Below are 20,782 nucleotides of genomic sequence, written 5' to 3' on the forward strand. Positions count from 1 at the left end.
TGCCTCATTTTCCAGCTGTCTTTGGAAATCTCATCGACACGTAGTAAAGTTGAGGTGGTTTTTGCTGTCAGTGGAAGGGACTGCTGGATGCATTAGTTTTACAAGCCTGTCACATTTCATTTGTCAGACCCTGGTGTGCTGACTCTACACACAAACACTGTGCTGGATAACATTTGAGACAACATGTTTTTATCCAACCACTACTTGTGATGTAGTCATTTACACCCAGATCTCAGGTCAATAAATAATCCAGTCTTGCCTTTGCATTTACGCCTGATATTCTGAATGCGTTCTCGTTATCCTCATCGAGATCAGATCCCTGTCCTCCAGAGCAAAACCTGTGCGTGACTAATCTGAGGTGTCGGCATATTGGCCCCAGACTCCCCTAAAAATAAAAAATCCGAGTTTTGTTAGTTGTTGAGTCAGGGGAAACTTTGTGAAACGCTGTCTATGACAAATTCTTGACTCTTCATCCCCTCTTGTAAATTTGGTAATTATGTGAAGTCATTTCTTTCTTCGTATAAAAAATGTTGCGTCAGTTTGTTCCCGGTTCGTTGCAGTTTGGAGTGCAGACTACTCTGTGACTGTGACGAGATAAATTACATGCCTTGTTAACAGCAGATCAGCTGCATAGACAAGTACGGCGCATACTGTATATCTGACTATATGTCATTTATTTTCCAGCCATATTGCTTCCATTTTTCTCACAGTTCTGTTGAATAACATCTTTTAGTGCTTTCAGGGCACAGAATAGACGTATAATAGGTAATTAAAGGCTCATTGGGTTAATACTTTTAACACGAGGATGATGAAGAAACTTCTAGAAAATCTATTGGAAGCGATTTCTACGAACAGAAACATGTTCCACGTGTTGATACTCCTCACATCACGTGTTTGGGTGCAACACAAAGTAAAGGGACGATGCTGCTGTGGAGCAGTTTGTCCCGCTGTGATGAATCATGTCCAGTTTGTGGAGCTAAAGAGCCAAACTGTTGTCTAAAATACTCCCTCCCTTTAGATGACTGCACCGAGGCTGGCTTCCTGCAGCTTGTTCTGCAGGTGAATCCATGTTCCGACCAGGCATAACAGTTCATAGTGACGCGTCGACGCACGATATGCAAATAGACGATTACACCGACGAATCGTCCCAGCCCTAGTCATCCCTACAGTATTGTCACAATATCAGGGTATTTGGTGTTTTTACTTATTTTATCACCTTAGATGCTTCCACCCCTTGGAGAATACAACATATAGTCAGTCACAATTTACATGATCAATAATTTTCACTATCCTGAGGCCCAGGCCTACTTTTCCTCATTCAATTTAGTTAATTTTTCAGCTTTTAAACTAAAATTCTTGCATATAGCTCCTTTAATTTCATTGGATAAACAGTGTCACTTAAGTTAAATGCTATACTGAATGCACTGTAATTCATAATAAACTGTGTTAACGCTAAAAAAGCACCGTCACGACAAATCTGTCTTTAATTGAACTTGACCGTAACCGTAACATAACCGTATTGTGCTAAACATCTGCACACCTTTCAAAATACAGTGAAGAAATGAATAAGTGTTACTCTGTGGCAGCTGTTATAACTGCTCGTAATGCGCTTATACCAAGAGACACAAGAAAGAGAAAAACACACAAGCTGTACATATTTTATTGCAACTTAATAGTGACATAACAGGTTTTAATACATTATTTTACAAATATCTTTTATGTACAAACACAATGTTTTGGATCTATTGACATCAACAAACCACTAAATTTATACAGTAAATACAGTGCTTGATTCATACAAGCAAATTGGTGGATACCTGTTCAAGCAATTCAAGAATTCAAAACAAGTATTTTTAAGAAGGTGAAAAGCGGGACTTTGAAAGAGTGAACCTCCTCAAATCTACTAAATGTTTTAAAAGCAGACTGTTACTTCTGTAAGGTAATGGTAAAGAAAGGCACAATTTTTTTTTATAGTATATTTTATTGTAATTGACAAAACTGGCCAGAATATCAACTCTGTATTACAAGTCAATAAATGGTACTGTTCCTATAAATTACACATTTGAAAAATGTATTTAGAATGAAATGAAAAGTCACTGGATACGTTTCCTGTGTCGACTTCAAACTCCCGTTATGGCAAAAAGAACTTTACATACATACTAAATATATATTGTAGGGTTCCTATTTCAAAGCTACTTAACTGAAATGTTGTTTTCTGTTTTATCTCAAATTCATAGGTTCATATTTTTCTCACTCAGATGAAATGAGAGCACTGTCAACTAAGCAGGTTTTTGTTTGATCAAAGACAGTGTATTTTAAATAACTCCTGAGCAATGAGCACGTGTCTTTACTGAGTTGTATGTAAAAGGGAAAATGTGCACACAGATGCACACAGATTCTTTGAGTTGTCAGGAGGTGCCAGTTTATCAGCCCGATGTTTTTGATATTGCACTTTCAGCCTCATCTTTGTCTCTGTCATCTGGCTCTGTCAGGCCCCTCCATTAAAACAAAAGCGATAGAGGTTGCATGGATCTTAGGTGCTGTAAAGGTTTTTGTTGAGTGAGAGATACAGTACAGTATGTGTTCCTTGGATGCTTAGTGGAAGGTATTTGGATTTGGACGGATCATCATGACCACTTTCTTCAGTGAATAGGCTCCTCCTCTGAACTCGGCCCAGTAGACTCCATCCTGGTAGCGGCTGCGGTAGTGTCCTCCTCTGTACCAAACTCCATTCAGATTTGAATGAGCACACGAGTTGTACCACCAGCCTCCCTTCTGGTAGTGGGCACAGTTTCCTAGAAATATGGGAAAGAAAAGAAAAACTGTCAGGATGCGTTTATAAACACGTGCAGCCTGGCCTCACGAGAAGACTGACCGTATAGATGGTTTGTTGTTGATAGCCTGGCCCTGTCCCATGATCTGGGATAGACTCGTATAGTTGCTGATGCGTGATCCAGCATTTTAGGCTGTGTTGGAGGCATTTCTACTTCTGGCATCGGTATTGGAACAACCCTAGTTTTTTTATTAGGTGGCAACCACTAATGACCATAGTAATTATGACTGGAGCGAAGGGGGAAGTCGGCTGACATTGTTTAAAGAGTGACTAAGTCCATGTGGGGAGCAGATTGGTGATTGGGTCAAACACACCCAGACTTTGACTTACGCAAGTAACATCACATAGGTAACTTATGTAACTAACATATTTATTTAAAACTAAACCATCATCTTTTCCTGAACCTAATCAAGTAAGAGTGCAGTAAGTAAGAGAACAGCATTATAATGAAGTCCTGACGTGCTGCAGAGATGCTCTGGCCTAGAAATCTTGTTCTTCAGATGAAAGAAAACGTGTTTGTTGGATACAGACTCCAAAAAATATCTCATCATCATGGTCTTTTTTTCCAGTAAAAATAAAAATAATAAAAATTAAAATAATGTAATGCAAAAATTCATCCCCACTAATCACACTGCAATCGCTGTTTCAGTCAAATGATTTTTTTTACCCTACCATGCAGCCCTACTTTCCAATAAGATTTCTTTACCTGTATATGCATCATGGTCTCTGTCCAGTGTCGTGAACTGTTTGCCGTTATGCCAGGTGAGGGAGTCGCCGGCGTTGCCATGGTAACGGCCCACCCGCAGCTTGTAGAAGTCAGCCTCGGGCTCCAGTCTGAAGCTGGCGTACTCTGCGAACACCTTCCTGCCCGACCAGTCCTCCAGCGTGACCAGCAGTTTGTAGTTTCCCTGGTTGGTCAGCCAGTAGATGTTCTCCAGACCCAGCCAGTACTCGCCATCAATATTGCCAAAACCTTGCTGTGAGGTGCAGAGATGAGGACAAACACAATCGGTAAGATCAGGAAACCCTTTCAGAATAGTCTTTGAAAAAGCTCTGAGCACTTAGTTTGGATGTCTGTGGGATGATTCAGGGTCATTGCACGTGCTCTGGAGGTAATTATGAGTTTAGCTCTTCAATGGGGTTGTTTATCGTCAAGGAACATTATTATAAATGGACCCTCTGAGTCAAGTTTATAGCGAGCATCGGGTGTCCAGATTTCCACTATTATTCTGTTATTGAAAACACAGCAGGATACGGTGCTATAGTATGAAATCCGACATGCTAGATGCTGTCTTACTGCTTTGTTTTGGCTCTGGCCGTGATGTAAGTTGGTTTGTGGTATCCCATACCCTACACATGCTTTGAATCATGGAAACACTCCTTCTGATGAGCGTACAATGCAATTTCAGATCTCATGTGGTTTAAAGGTTTTCATTGTTGCCCCGAGCTGAGATTTAATCAGGACACTTGTGAATTTTTGGCGAGCCGACAAATGTTTACCAGTGAACTTTTTCTCCCTGTGTGAGGGGTTTCCCTTTCCAATGAAAAAGGAAATGGGTTTTTCCTGAATAAGAAATTATATTCTATACAGCTCCATTTCTTCATTCCAATATTGTTTTTAAAGTTTAAAATTCTGGTATCATCACAACCCTACCAGGTACCTTGTTATGCATAATTCAGAAAATTAGGTTATTTTGTCCAGAACATCTGGAATTTTGTAAGGCTGGAACGATTTTATATTATCATGATACTTGGGTGCCAATTTGATATGTATTGTGATTCTATGAGTATTGCCATTTAATATTACAATTTATTGCAAATGTTTTTGTTTTATTTATTTTAGCAGCTTTATTACTAATTACTAATTGCAAATTATTCATATATTTATAAATTGATTCAACAATCCAAAAACAAAATCATGATATTTAAGAGAATCATTTTCTTTCCTCCCAACTCTTAAAATGCTGACACAGTCAACCAAGGTGACATTTAAAGTCCAACATATTCCCACATTTTTTAGTGTGAAATCGTTCACAAAGACCAACTGATGTTGCTGGAATGAATGAGTCATACAGCTGTGGCAGTGACTGAGGCAGGTACTGCATCAGACATTTTGAAACCTAAACAATTACCTATTCATTACTGCTTCACATCTGGTTAGTGTCAAAACAACCTGCCACCAGCTTCCCTCTGAACTATGAGGTCCTTGATTTGGTGTGAGGTTGTCGCACCTTGTACGTCTCCCAGTTCCTGAAGAAGTTGACAGATCCGTCCAGCCTCCTCTGGATCACGGTCCAGCCACCCGGGTCGTGTCTCTGGTCGCACCACACCTGCATGAGCCGGTTGGCATTCTCTGGCTTCACCAGGTACATGCCGCTGGCCGTGTGGCCGTCTTCCAGAGCCTGCAGACAGTCCTTAAATGGACCTAAACAGAACGATGACAAGAAGGTGCTTAAAGCAAGAAAAATCCAGTCAGTTACAGCAGTATTTTAAAAGTTAAGAGAGGGAAATGGAGAAAAGAGTTATAGTGACAAAAGGAGTTTTTATACTCTGCCACAGGGAATCCCATTTTTCAACATCGGCTCTCTTTTTAACAGTAGAATTGACTTTGGCTGCTTCTCTCACAAGGGAAATGGCTACTGGCTGTGGAGCCAAAAGAAACACTGGCATGAGGGCAACGGGAATCCTGACTACTGAATGATGAAACAGTAGCAAAAACCTTAAGCATCTGTGATGCTTTACAGTTCAGGATTATTTTTATTATGCATTACTGTCCCTTAGATTTATATATGTATTTTATATTATCCAGACACATATTTTGCAGTGGAAGGGTCCATATAAAGGCTTTACATAATGTTCTGAAGAGAGGATGTCCGGGACTAAATCAATTTAAGGGCAGCTTGTAAATCCTTGCAGTAAGTTTTTTTTTTTTTTTTTCCAAAATTCCGATAAGTTGTGTGGATTAACAGGCAGAGGTCATTGTTTTGCAGGTCACAAGTATGTCTCAAGTCTTTGTACTCAAGTTGACTCAAGTCAACTTTGAGTTTTGAGTGTTACACAAGTCATAATGCGTTTTTCACAAAATGTATTGTGATTTTAACAACAGAGCCTCGACTTACCCCTCTTTAACATCAAATGACGAAAGAAGTTGAAGGTTGTTGCATCTCTGTCTGAAATGTTCGACTCGTTAATTTTGTTTTTTGTTGACCACCGCATAGTTTTTGTGCATGAAGTACATTATCTTTGGTATCATTTTTGGATTCTGGATCTCAGCAAGGTAACGTTAATTCTTCACGGTTCTCTCCTGTAACTTGGTTGTTGTTGTCCTGTTGAATTGATTCAAACAAAGTGGATTTGGGGAAATTCCAAGTCAAGTTACATGTTTTTTTGTAGGGCTGCATGAAAAGAAACTTTTAATAGTGCAGCATCAACCCTGCACTGTCCTGCAGCAATAGAACTTGTACTACAAACATTTTGTGTATTTGGTGCAAGGTCAACATTGTTTTATTGGATTTTGTGTTGCAAATGAGTGAAACCTAATTTTCCTGCGTGCCATTGTGGGTTTTATCCCAAATTCCAAACCCCGTGGATATGGAAAATCACTAATGGGGCAACTGGCTCGCCTGATTCAATTGGCTGTGAAAGTTCTCAAGATTTCACACTTGCGTAGCTTGCCAACTGGCCCGGATTACAAAGCGTTTAGAGACAATGGAGACAAATGAAAAGAGAATAGGGGGTCACGCAAAGGGGTAGAGGTGAGGGAAGAGATGCACCAACATTTTGCATGAGATACAGAGAAAGAGGAGGTATATGAAAGAAGAAACACAGCAGTTCAGTTATTATACATATGTCACGAGGCTCTGCAAGTTTTTCTTTCAGTAACAAGGTTGTTTTGGTTGTGTTAAATCACTAAGGATGATATCTCTCTCGGCCCACTCTCTGCCATCCATTTACTCTCAGGAATGTCTCTGTTGAGCAGATACAAGCCAGAGAGCTGCCCTGCCCTGCCCTGCTCTGTTCTGCCTGATAAAGTCTGCTGCTTCGGTGGAACATATGACTGATTCTTGCCTGGTGCAACTGGAACAAATGACATCACTGACTCCCGGTATCTCTTTCTGTTCGTGCTTAACCCCCTCCCCTTTTTTTCTTAGACTCCATCCCCCTGTTTCTCTCTGCATGTGTTGCTCTTCCAGGTCTCTTTCTTCCCCCCTCCATTCCTGCATTGTGTGGAGCTCTCTGTTCGTGTTAAGGGTTTATGTAACATTTTGGGGTGTAAGTTGCACGGCTGTGGGCAGGAAATTACTTGCCTCCTTTCAGAGATTCCATACAAAGGCTACCGTTCATATGCAGCCTAGTGAAAATGGCAAGCAGTATCACAAAATGTCAATGGAAACAGCTCCCAGTAGTCATGTTGGGAAGGGACTGTTCCTTTTTTCCATCATATTAAAACTGCAGTCGCCTAATGAAAGGGAACAGCAGTAACTATTCACTGCAGCTGATACCACAAAACACCCTTCACAACAATTTTAAAGCTTTATCATCCACTAACATGTGTTTAAGAGCCGCATGGGCTCGGATCCAGTCACCCATTTAGGCACATGTATTTACCCTGCTAATATGCTTTGTGTTGTTGTGTGGGTTGAGTCAGGGCAATTAGATGATATGCATCTGAAAAGGCTGTAGACAACAGCGTTTCTGTTCTCACCAAGAACCCTTTGCTCTGGGAATGTGTGGGACGTATTAAAATTGGCTGTGACTGGAAGAATGGGTACTTGGTGACGTCTTGTGATTAATGATTAAGAGGTTCGCACAATATAGTCAGCTCAGACACACAATCTTTTGTTTGTGGCCACTGTTTGTGATGGCAACGGATGCGTTTGTTAAGAATGCATCAAAAATAGGACTTGAAACTAAAGTGTCTTTATCTTATCTTTGTCGGACTCACCAGAGGGTTTGTCAGTGGTGGAGGGACTGTGCGTGCCGGTGGGCATCGTTGGAAGAACAGGCGGTAGAGATTTTTGGTCGCTCTGGATCTCGTTGCTGATTGGGTTGTTGATTCGTGGAAGGACAGGTGGCTGGTAAGGCTTGTTGAGAGGTGGCGACGGCGGTGGAGGCTGAGGCTGAGGCTGAGGCCGTGGCTGGGGGACGGGCACGTGACGAGGGGGAGGGCGACTTTGGCATTGCTCCTCCAGCAGGGCAATAAGGGCTGATTGGTTTGTTGCCAAAGAAGCCAAGTGCTGGTACTTGTGCTCCAGATCTTTGTATCGACTGGTGAGCTGTTGCATCTCAGAGGTTTGGTTCAGGATCCTGTTCTCCATCTGAGCCAGTTCTAGAGCGTTGTCTCTTTTCCTGATGATTTCGTGGAGCAGCTGCATGTACAGCTGAGTGACTCTGGAGTTCATGTTTCGGCTCTCCTTCCTCAGAAGCTTGACTTCATTGACAATACCTCCGTCCACCTCCACCAATTGCTGCAGGGTCTCGATCTGCCTCTTCTGTTTCTGCAGCTCCACATTTAGCAGCTCTAACTCCTGTTTGTTGACCCGATTCTCCAGCATTGCCTCCGGCTCCTTGGAGTTGACACAGATGGCTCCGGTAACTTTTTGTTGAGGCACAATGAAAGTGTAGGAGCACTTGTCCTGCGGCGGGTCAGCTGGAGCACGTTTGCTCCTTCCAGCATAGAGAAACTCTCTCTCCAGACCATCCTCGCTACTCTCAAATTCTTGAGTCCTGCCATGGCTGCTGTCTGACAGACTCCCCTGAGTCTCCTGGACACCCCAGGCTAGTCCATAAACAAGAAGGAGCCCCAGCAGGACCATTGAAGGGGGCTCCATGAATTTGTGTCCAACAAACCAAAGCCTGCGGAGAACAGGGAAGAAAATGTTGAACATGAGTTTGGCATTTAAAACCCTGTTTTACCATGGTTGAAAACAAGTCCAATTGGACCAAAAGCCCACTTGTCCAACAGCCCGTTAGTAAGAAAACAAATGGCCATTGCTCCGAAAGCCCACTGCTCTGAAAATGCACTCCCTGCACTTGTAACTGCCAACCCTGTCCATGGTGCTGAAAATCAGCCACTTGTGGGTAGACAACTGAATTGTGAAAAGATGTAAAGTTGGCAAATTATTATATTTCTGTTTTCATAGCTGTGACTGTAATGTCTCAAGACATACAGTGAAGCTTAGTTATATTTTATGCCTCTGTGCTGAGTACAGCTGTGGCCGTCCATCCCATTCTTGTGGATGCAATATCTCAAGAATGCCTGGAGGCAATTTCTTCAAACTTAGCACAAACATGCGCTAGAACTAAAAGGTGAACTGATTAGAGTTTGGTGGTCAGAGGTCAAGGTCACTGTGACCTCAGAGAACACCTTTATGGCCATAGCTCAAAAATGCATACGCTAATTGTGGCGAAATTTCACACAAATGTCTGATAGGATAAAATGAAGTGATGGTATTTTATGTAGAAAAGGTCAAAAGTCAGCTTCAGTGTGACATGATCATGTTCAGCTCTCTCTCAGTCTTCTGTAAAAAATAGCCTGTAAGTGAAGACAGCAGGTTTCTCACTGGAAATGATTTACTGAATCATGCTAAAATTACACATAATTTTACTTCAGAGTCTTAAATACACATAAGACTCTGGATAGACATGGATGTAAATGTCATCTTGACTGCGTGGCGTTGTCATACAACTGTGAGGTGGTTATTTTAGTTTTATTTAATGTGCTGTTTTGCTTTGCTGACATCTTTGATAAACCAAATCTACTCAGTTGTGACATCTCATCTATAGTTGGACTAACTTCTAGTTTTGGGTAAACTGTCATTTTCTTTAGTCTGCGGCCCCACAGGTGAATAACATCTCCAACCTGACGTTAATGAAATCATAAAACGTCCATTTTAGATGAACACACTTTCAAATAACCCCATGAAAAAGAAAACATTCAATATGTTGCTGCCATTAAATTGTATTTATGTTTTGCCATTATTGTAAACTAAAACTCTGATTGGCTTTCTGGCCATTTCAAGCAATTTTATTATCACAGAAAAATTTGGGAAGGCTTGGGAGGTGGGAATAAAATAATGTGATCTGTACCTCAGCTGGTGCACACCTCCATCACCCTCATTGTTAGATATGGACTGATTTAAAAAAAACTCACCCTGACCGTTTTATTAGTCTACAGTCTTTTGTCATCTTGGCTGCTCCCACAAAATTAGACATGTTTGACTTGATTCATTCTTGGTCAATTCTTAGATATTACAGTTGTGATAGCGTTAGGGTTGTTTCTTCAGGTCAGTGGGCCTTCACAGCAATAGATATTTGCTTTCAGGACAATAGGCTGTTGAACAAATGGGCTCTCAGTGCAATGGGACATTTTTCAGACTATTGGGGTTTTGGAGTGAGGGACCATCAGAACAGTAGCATGGCACCCTTTTTTAGCCTGTAAGCAGAAGACAGTATGAGCATACCCACTCTGAAACATCTTACTATCATAACCGAAAGCCCTCAGGACGTCCGTTTTGACAGAACATCAATGAAGTCCTTCACCGCAATGCTGATTAAGACCAGAACAAGACTGCTCATCAGGGTACACTGGTCCCATCTTCCATTACCTACCAGGCAGGCTCAGAGTCTCCGTGTATATACATCCCAAACTAAGCAGGGCTGGAGGTCATTAGAGCTCCAAAAAATATGGGCTACCAAAAAAAGATTAGATCTTAAAGGAAATCACCCATGGAGAACCCCAGTGGGTTCTGTGACTTTCTGAGACAGGAAACACATTATATTCATGCGTTATATATAAATAAAGAATCTCATGGTGGCTACACAGCACATATCACTACTGACATGAGCACAGACAGCTATTTTCCCTTTGGCTTTTAAGCATAATTGATTTAATACATCTGGTCTTGATCCTGAATTGTTTAAATCAGCTTTCCACTATCAGATGGGTGCAGCACATGTTGTTTGAAAGTGACTAATCCCCTCACTGCCCCTAGTAAAAATATTTCTTTTGTCTAATGAAGTGCTGATCTCTTTAGTCAGTTACATCGCTGTTAGTGGAGTGTGTTTAGCTTAGTTTGCTGTGCTGGCTCAGGCTCTCTTTGGGCGACTGCCACTGCTTGTCCTTGACACAAAGAAACACTCCTATCTGCTCCCTTCTGCAGGCCTGGACATCTTTGCTTATGGAAAGTTTGAGACACCACCAGATGATGCTATTCAAGGAACTGTTTTAAATATGGATCGTGTTGCATCAGTCTTGTCCGTAGCTCTTAACCAAAACAGGGAAATAAGTTGCATTCAGACACTGAGAGGCAATAAATCATAATGTATGTATCCAGTTTTGAACATACACCTTTCTGTTTGATTGCCAAACCAAAAGCTAACTTTGAATGGATTTTAAGTTGGGTTACATGAGGTACTTATTAATTATTGTGGCGGTTCCTGCGCTCCCAGTTTGGAGAAGCAGAGAAAAGTACCAACGCAGAAGTGGAACAGCGGACTGCTTCAGTTTAAGCGTGTTATATTTAGACAGACAGCCGTTAACAACAGAAAACTGCCATTATAAGACAAATATGTCTCTCTCCAAAGCCACCAGACTCCTGTGGCAAAAATAGTAATTGTACCTCAGAACACAGGAGTCGCTGCCTTGATCGGTTAGTTTATGTTATTGTGTGACTTTGGTGTTTTAATGGTTAGTTCAGATTTACCAAAGTAACACAATAACACATATGTTCTGAGTGGTATAATTACTGTTTTTGCCCAAGGAGTCTCGCAGCAGGAGAGAATAATATTTGGCTCATGTAACTGCGCTTTCCCATTGGAAAAGGCTGGGTAAAGTGGAGAAAATATTCTAAATATAGTGTACACTTAATTTGTTTTGCTGCTGACTCTGTCCACAGTTACAGCTGGGTATTGTTCAAAACTTTTTGGTACCAGTACAGATACCTTGGTCCCTGAATGATACTCTTTTTGATGCCAAATCCATCTTAATAAAAGGAAATTATTTTACATATTACTCACTTTAAAGGAAGAAATTGTCAGAGACCTGGTGGTAGCAAAGAAAAAAACATGATTCCTGTCTGTAAGCAGTTTTTCCGCATGCTTCTACGACGTGTAACGTTAGACAGCCAATCATCAGCATTACTAGATGTTAGTACAAGCTCCCTGTGTGTTTAATGGCTTACTGACGAGATGAACTCCAAGGTAATGAAATTCGGTATTGAATAACACAGCTTTTTGGATTCTCAACAGTGTGGAAGCAATTCTGTCGGTGCCGTAAGAGTATTAGAGTTCAGTGCCCAGCTTCCTACACTAGTGTTCCTGCGACTCCTCCAAACTGCACGTGCCGACAACCATCTACTGTAGGTAATACACTGACTATGTTTAAGTACCTCATACAACCCCACTTAAAAATATCTGAACTATCCCTTTAACCATCTAGCATGCTGAAAAATCTAATTAGAGATGTTGCATAACATTACCTTTATCTGCCTAGTTCATTTCTCATTAAATCTAAGTTATATCCCTGTTTCACCTTAGAGATTACAGTCTCCTTCAAATTCTGTTTCCTCCATAACTCGACCCTGTGGTGAAACCCAGACCTTTCCTCAAGAGTTAATGACAGTAAGATGCTTAAGAATTCAAAGTATAGACCCCTTTATTAGAAAGATAAGTGGAGGCAGTTTCTTGTAGATGATGTGGTGTTATTAGGGGATGCCACTGAGTGCTCAGGAGAATGTAACTCCTGTGTAAGGATATCAAGGCCTTGAACTCCTGGGGCACCTTAATTGAAAGCTGCTGCATATTGGATTACAGAGGGGTCCTGTGTAACACCTCCCCAGAGTCAGAAGGGGCCCGTCTAATCAGAAAGCATTACAGAGAGGCCTATACTGACGTGGTTTCAGGGAGCTGCGTCAGGTACTCCTGATCTTACAAGTGCGTCCCTCACACATTTGCCATAGCTTATCTCTGCGTGAAAGATAATCTACCCCATAATAGTCGGCACAAAAATGGGAAGAGAGCAGAAATGTTTTTGTCTCGTTAATCCGGGCGTGCTGCCAGCACATTAGGTTGGAGACATGGAGAAGAGAAATGCAGCGCTCTCCAAGAACATGACCCTTAACACATTCGACCCTTCTGGTTTTATCTGTCTAGAATAGAATGTGTAAACACGTCTTTTTTACTGGAAAGAACAAACTTGAAAAGGTTTTTTTTTTTTTTTTCACACTGTCTCCTGTGTATCCTGTCAGGCTGTTTACCTGGACAGAATAAAATCCCCTATAAACCCCACCTTAAACTCTGTTTGGGAGCTGCATCTTGCCATGTAGTCTTGGTGATTTGCAACACGGACCTTATTTTGTAACATTGAAGTCACCGCTGCTAACTGTACTGAGCTACCATTTGCTAGTTAGCTAAGTTAGCGGTCCCACTAGACTGGGACACAGCCTTGGAGACCGATGTAGGCCAGTTTGACAATAGGGAAATTCAGTAACATTATCAAGGTAACGTGCAAGACTCTGACTCAGGGGAAACCAGGGACAGGAAGTGAGAAGCGGTTGAGGAGTGAGTTTGTAGCTGAGCTAGTTAGGGTTATATCAGGGGTCAGTGTCCTGCAGCTCCAGAGCTGCATGTGGGTCTTTAGCTCCTCTCCAGTGGCTCCCGGTGGTTTTGACAGAATATTAAATGGAAATGAGTAACGGTTACTTTCTTAGGAAAACATCATCATTTATCATTATTGTAGGCCTAAAGTGGTTTTTACATTCACCAGTTGTAAAAATGTGTTGCCTGTAGGCCTGGGTGATAGTGCTCCATGATCAATAGCTATATTTCTATAATGATAGTTATTGATCATGTATTTTGTGACTGAAGACAAGTTGCTTACTTTTAAAGGTGAAAGCAGCAAAGGTGATGAAATAAATCTTTCATATTCTCACTGGGCGATAAAGACAAAATCAGAGAATGTTTTTGCCCAAAACCTCAGTATTGGTATTGTGACAGTATCATGGGGATGGCTATTGGTACTTTAACAAAATATTAACACAATGAGATTTTTTGGTTAGTATTGTGGCTATAATTACTGAGTGAACAGCCAGAACAGTCTGGTAAGTTCAGAATCATATCACGATATCCAAAATCTATCACGATATCTAGTCTCATATCATAATATTAATGTATTACCCAGACCTAGTAGCCTGTACACTGCATTAAAAAGAATACTGCATTTTGTCAGGTAAAATGTTCGTCATAGCCTACGTCTACGGCTCTGCGCCTTTTTCTCTCTCAGGTTTGCTGGTCTTGCTTGTCCTGAGTCTCCTAAAGAAAATAGAGATTTGAAGCTCCAGGCAGTGTTGTGTCTGGAGCTTTGTGTTGAAATGTGCAATTATGTGTGTTTTGTAAAGTTGAAAGTTGTTTTTTCTTGTGTTTTGAACAAGGTTTTATTACATTGCTGTTGTTCTGACACATTCAGACACAGTACTGCTTTTTGCCACTAGTACAGGATGCTCACTTCACGCCCCAAAAATATACTGAACTGAGGATGACTAGTTGACTAGGAAAATATTTAGTCAGGGACAGCCCTAGTGCCTACTGTTCAGCATCAACTAAAGTCAGCATCAGTCTCTCAGATGCAGATGCTGTGTGCAACACTGGTTTGTTTTGGGTAGCTGAAAACATTGACATTGCAAAGGACAGGGTGCAATTTCAAATTATTGAAAGGTTTACAATATAAAAGCTGGTGAAATTATTTCAGTGTGCTGTGATAATTTTGGTCACTCTAATTGTTATTTGAAATTCTCCCACTGTTTCATGTGAACCTATTTGGCAGAGAGGAGAGTTAGTTTCTGTTTGAAATTTGCCATGTCTTCTGTCAGCACAGTGTGAGGTCTTTCATAACACTAATCCTGCTAACAAAGCCTGGCTGTATGACGTCACCTCGGCAAATGATGGCTGATGCAGAGACTGTAGTGTCGTAAATATTTTTCACAGTACCTCTCATCAGTTATCAATGGAGTTATCTTATGATCTCATAGATCAAGGCCTGAAGCAGTCACTAATAATAGCTCACAAGTAAGCCCAAACCAAGATAATAGAGCAGCCCAGAGCCTGTCCCTTGTAATGTGCTGATGACTGTGTTTGGCCAGTGGCTCCTGCGGTTTCTTCCCCTGGAACATGAGCTCGGTGTCTCAGAAATGCCGTGTGATTTACCCCTGCTGCGGAGGAGTCCCATGTTGGACGTTGTTATCCCGGAATCTCCTGCTCCAGGCTTCACTTCACTTCAAAGCTGAAGGCAAAATGTTTGCAGCTTGTGATGAAATGTGTGCTTTGCGTACATGGTATGTGCGTGTCTGCGAGCGTTTTTGCTGTTAATGTGTGTTTTTCAAATAACAACACTTGCTGTGCTCAGTCTCCCAGGGACCAGAGAGAGTCCCATCTGCCCCGACACAGACAGCCTGTTATTAACCCATCCACAGTCTGCCAGAGGGAACAACAGAAAGCCTCCTCCTCCTTCTTCGCTGTTAACAGCCCCCACAGCTCATTATTGTCCTAACATCAGTTCACTTTAACAAGCTGCCATTGACTGGCAAGACGCTGCAGTGATTAACTGGTGTTGAAGAGTCATATATGTCTACACTACAGAAGTGGAGTGAAGAAAAACTCTTATCGTGACAGGGTTGTGTGCTGGACTGGAAGTGTTCTCCATGCTTGATGGGTTACTTGTATTCCTAGTTTTTCCTGAAATAATCCTTCCCCATTTTTGTTTGCCAACTCAGTCAAAGACATTGTGCTTGATTTGCTGCAGTGGCGGGCCAATCACATATTGCATTACATGGAAGAATGTTTGCACACAAATAATCATTTTCTTTCTAGATCTTGGTATACAAAGGAACAAAGTGCTGACTCAACGTGGTACTGGGTTATTTCAGTCAATACTTTAAAGGTACTTAGTATCAATACCCAGCTACTGAATACAATTTGTGTTAAATCAACTGGTGCCAAATTTCTGTACTTTAGAGTGCATGTGGGTGAGAAAGCGTCTTTGGGTAAAGAGAGACAGTGAGACACGTCACCTCTGCAGGTTATTCAGGTCACAGTGAGTAGAGCAATGGTGAGCTGAAAGCGCTCACTTGTGTGGTTTCACTTTTCAAAACTCGACACAGACATTCGTTGCAATATTTCTAATACAAAATGAAAAGCTGGCTGTTGGAATAATAATTATAGTAAGCACACAGAGCTTCCATAGAGCCAATGCAGACTGGCCTTAAATTTGCAAGCATCCATTTTTTCTGACAGCCAGCAGGGGGCGACTCTGCTGGTTGCAAAAAGGAGTCCAGTCGTATTGAGTCTTACATGAAAATGAGCCTACATCTCCCTTGATTTATAACCTCAGTAAACGGTTTCCTGATGAGTTTATGGTCTGAATCGCTAGTTTTAAGTTTTCTTCGAGACAACATGAGTTATAGTCCCTTTCACATTATACATATATACATGTTGATCAATATGGATCAAGATTAGTTACTACATTGTCTATTTCTTGTTTGAAATGTTTTCAGAAACATATTTTAGTGACTGTTTAGCTGTAATACAAGAACCAAACCAAGCCCTGCCTACGTCGCAGTACGTCACCCATCAGCGTCACACTGTTGTTGGTACTGAGCATGCTCTAAATAAACAAGATGGCAGCCCCCGTAATGCCGAACTCGAAGCTTTAAAACGGTAGACCGCAAACCAATGGATGCCATCACAGAGGCTCTGTCTGCTAATTATTCTACTGTCTATGAGCGTGTCTGAACTCAGCAAACACCTGGTCAGACACAAAAAAAATCTGAAGAGTGGACCATGTTTGATAGCCTCAAAGACCCTGCAGCAGCCTTCACTGAGACCCTCCATTGACTACAAAACTTTTAAAAGTGGAATACTGGTACCAAAATCCAGGTAGCACTAACCCTGGACAGTAATTTGATTGGCATCTCTTCTTGGGTTATTTCTTTAGGTCTGCTTCACACCAAAATGTTTTGGTTTTACTGTCTTCAGGTGGTAAGTCTGTGTTTACTGGACTCCTCCTTCTGGATTTTCCCCAATGTTAAATCAAGTGTGAGAGGCGGGTGCGGTGGACAGGTCAGTGTGTCTCTGACCAGCGTTGTGCTCCAACCTTTTTGGTCATGCTCAGCACATATTAATTAGAAGGTGGGCAGCCTCACTCAGACCGATGTCTCTCACCCCAGCCCCTCTCATTTCAGCGTGAGCATGGCATTCTTCACATTCTTCGTCACCTCATTAGAGTGAGCTGCCATACACACATGGAGAGTCAGTGGCGGTGGCAGACGGAGCAAGCTAGACCCTCTCAGACGCAGGACCACTACTCCCCTTATCCCTGCCACACCTACTGTATAAGACATACTGTATCTACTGACCCAGTTCGTGCCCAGTGTCCTACTTTCTGTGTGAATGCTTCATAATCACATCATCATCATCCACAACAGGAGATCACAACACAACTGCACAGCACCTAATTTGTCAGTAGCTGAAAAGAAGCGGACACTTTGCGGGGCGGCTTTGTGCTGCATGTTCAAATTAGCGCCAACTCTGCTGAGAAACTGGCAGTCTTCTGCATGACACCCAATATGTGTTGGATCAGAGTCAAATTCAATTTGCTCATGGTAATCTGCACTATTACATTACCTTGAGGGTGACCTCATTCTTTCCTCAAGCATGTAATCCTTGTAAGCGTGTAACATGACATTTGGAACATGATTAACCTCAACTACCTGCTCAGTTTGATGGTATAGATGACTCTGTATTTGTTTTGACTCTCCATGGAACGGGAGAATTCAAGTCTTTTTTTTTGCTCAAATTTTAGGTTTCACTCTGTGTCGGTGTGTTCTTCCGTACCTCTCTTGTGATCTGAGTCAGACAGGGAGGCAGGGGGTCTCTGGAATTGTTTCGATAAGTTCCTGCATTCTACCTCAAAGCCCCCTTATCCAAACACTGCCCTGGCAACAGAAACAAAGACGGGATTCAGCCGCCTGCTTCCCTGTCCTCCTGAGCCCAGGGGAACATCCTGAAGCTTCAGACTGCTTGACATAGGTTATCTTTTTTTTCCTTTTCCTTCTTTTAGAAGTGAATGGAACTGTTCAGATATTAGAAAAGAAATCCTTCTATCAACATGCATCATTCAGGGCATCATCCCTCTTCATTGCCCGTGTGCCTTTATTTTGCCCCCTCAGGGTGCTGTGTTTTGATAAGCTGAGTGTTTTATCAGTAGCGAAGCAGCACTTAGTCCGGAGATCCCGCTCTCCAGCATCCCCCTGCGCTGAATTAACCCCCCTCAACCAAGTCTATCAGACTCATCTGTCCAGTTAGTCATCAGAAAGTAAAATTACCCTTTGGCACCAAACAGTGAGTCAGATAACAGATGCTGCGTGACGAATGCTGACTTTAAGATCAAAAGAGAGCATTGTGTAAAGGGAAGCAGCCAAAGACTTAAATCATTTTAACAAACAAATTGCTTTAGTGATATTAGGGCTAATTAGGGCTGCAACCTGTGATTATTTTCATTATTGATCAACTATTTAATCTATAAAATATAAAAAAAAAGTCAAAACTGCTTGTCACAATTTCCAAAACTCTTTAGAGTTGCAATGAATCGAGTATTAATGAGAATTAATTAATGGACCACTATTTTGATAATTATTTTGTTGGTTTGAGTAATTTAAAAGTCAAACTTTTCTCATTAAATATAAATATTTTCTGGTTTCTTTGGTCTTCTATGGTAGTATATCTTTGAAGTTTGGACAAAACAAGACATTTGAGGACATCCTCTTGGCTTTGGGATTCACTGATTGACATTTTTTACCATTTTGTAACATTTTATAGAACAAACAACTGATCAATTAATTGAAAAAATAATTGACAATGAAAATAATCATTATTTAAGGTCCTAAATCAGTTTAATTACATAACTGCTTCAACATAACGTCAGACGTATATCACTGGGCTGATTAGAGCTGCAACTAATAATTATGTTCATTATCAATTAATCTACAGATTAATTGATTGTTTAGTATGTAAAATGTCATCCCAAAGCCCAAAGCGACATCTTCAAAACGCTTCTTTTGTCCAGCCAACTGTCCAAAAACCAAAAGACTCATTCATTTTCACTCATAATTGATAAAGAAAAGCAGCAAATCCTCACATTTATGATGCTGGAACCAGAAAATGTTGTGACAGAAAGGATTAAATGATCATCAAAATATCTGGTGACTAATTTTCTCAGTATCGACTAATTGTCACATCTCTAGGGCTGATTGATTCTGAGCTCAGCAACAACCAATTGCATTGATAAATCGTCCACATTTGTGTCAAGTAATCTTACAGATCAAATAGAGGATTGAAGTAAATAGGATAAATGTATAAATAAATCAAAGGTAAGACAATACTTACGAGATATCTGCAGAGTATTGATGAGGCTCCCTCAGTTGCCTTGCCCTCCTGGCAGAGCTGATTGAAGTTTCTCCTGGTAGAAAGTCATCCCAAGTGTGAAAACTGCTGCACCCCTGCGTCTGTCCTCTTCTCTGCCCGGCTAGTTACTCACTCTTTTGTCACCTTTAGTCCATTCCCGCCGTGGTGAGGTAGTGCTGTTTTTTTGTTTTTTTTAAAGCCTGTTATTAAAACACCGTCATTAAACCCAACAGAAGCTTAACTTGCCAGAAACTCTTCAGCAGACATTGGGTAGATTGTTCCGAAATCCACTTGGAAAAAGTTGGAACACAAACTGGTAAACTTTAGCTGGACGGTGATAGATGGTGAGAGTCCAGGGCAGGTTTGTGTACTGCCTGTGGCCCGTTAGGAGGAGACTGTCACTTTTCTGTGGGCTGAATCCATCACTTCTGCCTCACAGCTCTAAGAGGCTGTCTCTCTCAGCTGCACCTCTCTCCCGCCCTCTTTCTAACTCCCTCTGTCTCTCTCCCTCCTTGGTGCTTTTAAATGATGAAAAATCCTCTGCAGTGTTTCAGTAGGCAGACAAATTGAGCCTCCCCCTCTCTCTTAAAAATGAACACATTCTTGTTTAAAGCAACAGCCTTCTTTCTCCACCCCTCCTCCCCATGGCACAAAAGAGATCCACAAGCATGCACAACACGAGACACACACTCACACGCACTCACTACTCAAATTTCCAACCCCCTGCCCCCTGGCCACCGGTTCACCACCACCACCACTATTTCTGGCTCTTGGACTGCATGAATCTTCTGGTGGTGGACAGCACTGATGTTACACTGATCAGATCCTAATTGGCCGTGAATGAACACTTGCCCCCGAGAGAGGCGGAGAGAGGCCGACGGATAGGAAGCAGATCCAGGTGTTTGAGTTAGACCAGGTCTGGGTGAGCGGCTGCTGACCCGTCTTTTATAGCCTGGAGGTGAGATGTCTGAAACGGGCTGGATGTGCGCACAGAGCAGCACACTTGAACTGCATCTTGCTGGGGATCATTACGTAATTGCTTCGAAAGCAGATCCGTGTTTGCTCTTGTCCATGTGTTCTGGTGGACAGAAGGATATGAAACACGTTGTCATGTCTGAGTGTGGACACGCCTGCCAATATCCTATAATCTTTTCAAGCCAGCACTTGGCTGTTGTCTGTTGTTTTTGTGTTGTTTTCCTGTTTTCAATGAAACTTATGTTTTTGCCCCGCCAATCATGTTGTCATCGGGTTTCCTGTCCCTACTCGGATCGTTTCATAGTTTGTATTCAGCGCACATCGAAACACCAGAAAAGCATTTTCCTAAGAGCTTAATTTCAGAAGAATGTACACATTTCTAGTAGGGATGGTTCGACACCACTAACCTGACTAACTCCACAACATTGAGTGTCTGCTGATACCAGTCTGATATCATCTTTTCCACTGTCTGCAACAACTGAACTGCGCTGATGATGAACTCTCGTTAACCTAGCCATC

At 41.7% G+C, this 20,782-nt stretch overlaps 1 protein-coding gene across 1 annotated transcript; it reads right to left on the reverse strand.

The window, feature by feature from the left end:
* Positions 1–1,644: 1,644 nt before the first annotated feature.
* angptl2b (angiopoietin-like 2b) lies at positions 1,645–19,946 on the reverse strand. Its single transcript, XM_084727888.1, has 5 exons — positions 19,271–19,946; positions 7,779–8,689; positions 5,065–5,258; positions 3,540–3,810; positions 1,645–2,795 (listed from the first exon to the last, which is right to left on the reverse strand). The coding sequence occupies exons 2-5, from the start codon at positions 8,662–8,664 to the stop codon at positions 2,596–2,598; spliced, it is 1,551 nt and encodes a 516-aa protein (XP_084584014.1). The 5' UTR covers positions 8,665–8,689; positions 19,271–19,946; the 3' UTR covers positions 1,645–2,595.
* Between the last annotated feature and the right edge of the window lie 836 nt (positions 19,947–20,782).

The sequence above is a fragment of the Lutjanus erythropterus genome, chromosome 10, assembly GCF_056507025.1.
Source record: "Lutjanus erythropterus isolate fLutEry1 chromosome 10, fLutEry1.hap2, whole genome shotgun sequence".
In the NCBI taxonomy this organism is placed as follows: domain Eukaryota; kingdom Metazoa; phylum Chordata; class Actinopteri; order Lutjaniformes; family Lutjanidae; genus Lutjanus; species Lutjanus erythropterus.